The 5,418-nt window shown below is 38.2% G+C and overlaps 1 protein-coding gene across 1 annotated transcript; it reads right to left on the bottom strand.

Annotated features, from left to right (window-relative positions):
- Positions 1-1,021: 1,021 nt before the first annotated feature.
- Positions 1,022-5,418, bottom strand: LOC144715233 (rRNA biogenesis RRP36-like protein). The gene is made up of 10 exons (XM_078590164.1): positions 5,335-5,418; positions 4,831-4,920; positions 4,616-4,749; positions 4,428-4,494; positions 3,588-3,640; positions 3,046-3,100; positions 2,902-2,976; positions 1,554-1,671; positions 1,374-1,420; positions 1,022-1,276 (listed from the first exon to the last, which is right to left on the bottom strand). Exons 2-10 carry the CDS (start codon positions 4,909-4,911, stop codon positions 1,169-1,171), a joined length of 738 nt encoding a protein of 245 aa, XP_078446290.1. The 5' UTR covers positions 4,912-4,920; positions 5,335-5,418; the 3' UTR covers positions 1,022-1,168.

The raw sequence follows: 5,418 nt of genomic DNA, 5'->3' as shown, positions 1-5,418 counted from the left end.
ATTATTTTTAGGCCTATGTGGTCCCAATTAGAAATGCTTCAATGGACCTTCCAGGATCTACCCAAATTTAAATTATCATTTTATATTTATTAGAGCCAGACGTTTCAGAACATACTTGTTAGTTTTGACAACGTTTTAAAGAAATCAAGAAAAAGCTAACATAAATAATGAGCCATAAATCATAAATCTCTCATCCATTGTCTAATTTTAGAATATCACATTTGAAATTTGATGAAAATAAATGGGAGCAGAAAATTAATAAATGTTATATTTTTTGCCATTATCTATTTTACATCCATCTCTCTATATATTTGTATATATTCAGCAGAAGGAAAGGAGCATCATTCTTTTTTGGGCATATATTTTAATTTATGTTCCTCTGGTTCATAATTTCACTTATCTATTTAGAAAAGATTGAAGAACATGCAACCCCGAAGCATATACTAAAAACAAACAAATCAATCAGTATAATAAGATGGGCACATAATCAACAACTAACAACAGAAACCAACCAATCTGATGGTCAGAATCAATCTCCCACAGTCCACAGACCTAAATCATGTGAATACTTTGACCCTTTAATAAACATTATAGGAAATATTAACACATTTATTGCCTTAACATAAATAAGGAGCTGTGCAGCAACAACTAAATAGGAGTTGACTTAAATATGGAAACAATATAAAGAAATCCTAGCATGAACTGTCCTTAATGATCTGATTAGACTCACCAGATTAAAGGCTTTTGAAGTGGCATAAATAAGATTTATTCAGCTTCTATCTTTTTATTACACAATTGTCAGTAATATAAACTATGACTTGGTTGTTTAACAAGTTGCTTATGATATTCATCATAGTTTTATTTTCCTAAAAAAATGGACTTTGAGTTTGATTTTCACTATATTGTTGGCCAGTAGGACTGAAGTTCATTATAGCAAAAATTTCCCCCATCTGCAGTATTTCAACTCTGGAAATAGTAATGTTTTTAAGTCCGGAGAATGTTGTGAAAAAATTCAAGAATCTATGAAATATAGATTACTCCAGATATTATCATTAATGTATCATTCTAAATTTAATTTAAGAAAAATGCAGTCGAAAAAAAACAAAGCGACGATTTCCCCACATAATCTCTCTCTAAACATTTATCTATCTTTCCGTCTATCTCTCCACTATTCAGCAGAAGATGAGAGATTTCTCCGGAAAGGTAAGAGACGAGCGTCCTTGGAGGCATTTCTCTTCCTCTTCTTTTCCAAGAACGCGTCGAGTTTTCCAGAAGCCTGTCAAATTGAAAGTTCAAAGTTTAGGCTCAAACTCAAATTATTCTAAAATTTTCATGGTTTTCAGTAAGTTATGCGTGAGTAATGAGAGGATTACCTTCAATTCATTGTATTTTTGTACCAGCTTGCGCTCTCGGATATCAGCTGCAGAGGAAAAACATGAAAAAATGTTGGCAAGTGTAACCAGAAATGAATTTCCGGGTTTCTGAAATAAAACCTGCTTTTCTAAATTAGATTTTTAATGAAGAGTGGAACTGGAGAAACAAAGAGGGCATACATTTCTTGAGGTAGAACGGGCGTTTCCCTTGCTTTGCAGCTTCTCTTTCTTTCTTCTTATGTTGCGAAAGGATCTCAGCGTCATGATTCTTAGACGGGGCCGACTTCAGCTGTTTATCCTAAAAGAACACATAGATGAAGTTCAAACAGTGAGATCAGTCTAACTGTATCAGACAAGCTTGAACTGCATCACATAGACGACAAGAAAAACAAATAGAAATACAAGCATAGCACATTCAAACAAAAAGAGGAAAAAAACTGAGCAAGTTGGATTAAAAAGTATAAAAAATGCTAACCAGTTGGTGAATATTGATGATTATAGTTTGCAAAAAGAGTCAAGGTTTGACTTTAAGTTGGGGTTTGGTCAGGGGGTTGGGTGGGCCCCACCGAGCACTGGGTTGACAAGTCAACAGACCCAACCTATCCCAGAGTGCGGGTTAAGAATCAGGTTGACCAGGGGTTGGGTCAGATACGCCGAACGGACTTGTGGGTCGACTACTCCGACATCTCAAACAGGGCAGGTTGGGGTCAGGTGAGCCGGCCTTCCTGACCCAAATACTTGACCCAACCAAGGTCAACTTGACCACCTGACCAGGAAGTCAACTAACCTGACCTTCCCAAGAGGACAGGTCAGAGGTTGGGTTGACCTGGGTTTGGATTGCTTCAGCCCAACCAATTGCGCCGACCTGTCCATGAGGGCAGGTCAGATCTCGGGTCGAATCTAGGGCTCGGTATGTGTCTACTGTCCTGGCTACATTAACGTGATCAACTTTTGTTGACCTTGACCAATTTTGAGAGAACGGTTGGCGGTGACGTTGACGATGTAGCAGACATCCAAGAACCTACACGGTCCGTCAAAGTAGATCATTATTTTTGCTCAATTTTAGTTTAGAAAGTTAGGAATGTCATGGCTAACGTTGATGCAAAAATTTTTAAATGTCAGACATGTGGCTTTGACGTCATCAAAGGAAAAATGTCAGCCATTTGTCAACGTCACAAGTCATCGCCAGCCAGACGTGCCAAACCCTAATCGAATCGGGAAAGGCCCAACTAACTCGTAGGTAACCTAAGCTGACCCATCCAAGAGGGCAGGTCAGAGGTCAAGTCAATTTTGGGTTGGGTTAACAACAACCCAACACTACCAGGGTGAGTTTGACCACAAGGCTTGTGGGTCAATTAACCTGACCCACAAAAGAGGCCAGGTAATGACCGGCTGTCTTGAGTCTTGACCCGCCAGGGATCATGCAAAACCCTACTTCCCCTTAGTGAACAAATATTTTGGACATGACAAGAGATATATAAATAGGCATAGCCATAGGTTTGTTCAAGATACACAAAATGCAACTCACGATCCAGTCTATGTGCTGTTGAAGTTCGTTTCTCGTGCTGGGGTCTTTTGATTTCCTCACCATAGCTTGAAGTTTCTAACAAGAAAAAATAATTATCAGTTTAGAAACATGAACAGGTTACATGTAAGTAAGAGGATGAGGCACCTTCTTCTCGCTGGGGAGTTCGACTTCAAATAGGAATCCGTAACGTTTTCTGAACCTGCCAATCCAAAAGAAAAAATCCACGAACTGTAAGAGAAATCTCCATGTAGGAAAATACAATGAAATAGAATGAAAATTTTTTGTAGGCCAGTTTTTGGATGGAACATCGTAGAGAAGAACGACAAAGCCATCTCCAGATTCATTATACACCAAATGCCAAGCTTTACACTCAGGAAACGCAGCAAAGAACGATAATTTCAATCTAATAGTGAAATTATTGCACAAAAGTTTCTTTTAGCAGTAATTTACCACATTAAATGGAACATCAAAGAGAAGAACACTTTTCTTCAAAAAAAACAATAATAGAGAAGAATAAGACTAAAGCCATCTCCAGATTCGTTATTCACCAAGTGCCAAGAATAACAGTCAGGAAACGCAATAATCTAAATGTGAAATTATTGTAGGATAGTTTCTTTTAGCAGTAAATTACTGCACAATGTAAAACGCAATAAAGTGCTGACATAAACAAAGGGAATGCATCTGACCCGTCCGTATCAAGGGAGCCACATAAAGATTCGAATCGAGGATCTCTGACTTCCTGAAAATGGCTCTTATCAATTAAAAAACCATAATGAGCGGCAAAACTGTTTAAATTATCATTAACAAAAGCTCGGTCCCCTCCTGCCCGTGTAATGATAGCATAAAAATGATCTGGCGTAGAATACATTAGAAGTTAAAAAAGACCACAAGGCAGCGAGAATCTTCTGGCAACTTAGGGGTAAAAGGTGGACAAGAAAAAATGCTTTTTATGCTCTCAATGATGTCCTATGCCAGCCTCAATCCTCTCAAATCTTGTCTTCCAAATAATAACTCTGTCCATCAAAGCACTTCCATAATCCTCAATCTGGCCATTCTTTGAGAAAAGCAAATAGGAATAATAAAAGTTCATTAAAGAACTCAGGTGCATCTCCGTTAGGAGATGATCTTGGAAGGGAGGGGAAGGGAGAGAACTCGGGTGGATTTACGAGCGAAATTCGATAACTTCTTGCTAGCTTTCCTTAGAGGAGGGCTACATCTGCGTAAAGAGAAACGAATATAAAGATAGATGACTAAAATATCATTAACAGTGATTGGGGATCACAACACAAAAGTCCTTATTGTTCGTTCCGTTCATCTGGAGCTTCGTCCTAACTTTCAACGATTTGAGTAGTTTCAAGAATCTGATTATTTTTAATGGACCAAAAAACAAGTGGAATGGTGACATGATTATGGCTGATCCAAAGAAGGTTATCCTTGGATGTGAAAGTAACTTTAAAGAGATCATCTTCCAAAGATTTATTTTAGAAATGAAAGTAATTTCACGTGTTGTAAACGCAGTAGAACACCTTCTTTGGCGCTTGAATCACTTCTCTTAGCCTCTTCACTGGTGCTTTACTGCTTATCTCCATCGGTCTTCACTCCAACAGCACCAAGACAAAAAAAAACAAGATTTTCTCAATTTCTACAAACTCATGAATGGAATCAAACAACAAGAAATAAGATACTCATAAATATGAGAAACAAATAATCAAACCTGTTCTTATTTGTTCTTTTTCCTCTTGTCCCTTGACCGAGACGCCTCTGGGCAATAGATTGGGACCCATCTGCCCGCACTTTCTGAAGTTCTCCCAACGGAATATCAGCTAAATTTCTCTCGAGCTCGTTTTCCTAAATTATAAGCAAACCCATGAAGAAAAAACAAATTGCGGAACGAATATGGATGAACAAGGGACTGAGAAATTGGACAACCTCCAAAGATGAATAACCTTGCTCGGATGATTCATCTTCGCTCCCATCTTCTTCTTTTCTGTTCATAGATGTTGATGCCATGCTGGGTTTCTACGATCATAAAAAGTAAAAACATAAAAAAGAGTGAAGATAAATGTAGAATAATCAAGAGGGGAATGCGCAATACCAACGAATGAAGTGGAGGAAATTGAGAGTGCAAATAAACATTTCAATGTCAAATGATTGATTGTCGAAGTTCGAAGACAAACCAAGGAATTCGACGGAATAACAGATTTTTTTTTAAGATATCACGCTCGGAAGAAACAATCATCCTAACCGTGTTCATCTAAAATACAAGAAAAGTTGACCCATTTAGCCTGAATGCCATTAAAGTTCTTTTACAAAGCTTTATAAAAACCAGGACGACAAAACCCCGTTTCTCAGATCGAAATTTTGAACCACGGAGTAATTCCACTGAAAACCCACAAGTAGAATCTACAGACTGAATCTTTGCAACTCACTTACCGCCGCAGTTCGATCTTGCAGCGCTCGAGAATCGCTTGGCGAGGTCACAACTTTTCTCTCGGCCGCAGGAGAAGGGCAGATGAA

The sequence above is a fragment of the Wolffia australiana genome, chromosome 18, assembly GCF_029677425.1.
Source record: "Wolffia australiana isolate 7733 chromosome 18, ASM2967742v1".
NCBI classification, from domain to species: domain Eukaryota; kingdom Viridiplantae; phylum Streptophyta; class Magnoliopsida; order Alismatales; family Araceae; genus Wolffia; species Wolffia australiana.
Note: the sequence above shows the minus strand (reverse complement) of the source record. Positions and strands in the feature narration are given on the sequence as shown.

What these genes read in the sequence shown, in the direction of transcription:
- LOC144715233 (XM_078590164.1), bottom strand. Translation starts at nt 4,911, where the DNA reads ATGGCATCAACATCTATGAACAGAAAAGAAGAAGATGGGAGCGAAGAT. An exon ending in GGCTCCCTTGATACGGACGG is followed by an intron (nt 3,101 to 3,587) that starts GTCAGATGCATT and finishes TTGGATTGGCAG; the next exon opens with GTTCAGAAAACGTTACGGAT. An exon ending in AAAAATACAATGAATTGAAG is followed by an intron (nt 1,277 to 1,373) that starts GTAATCCTCTCA and finishes TCAATTTGACAG; the next exon opens with GCTTCTGGAAAACTCGACGC.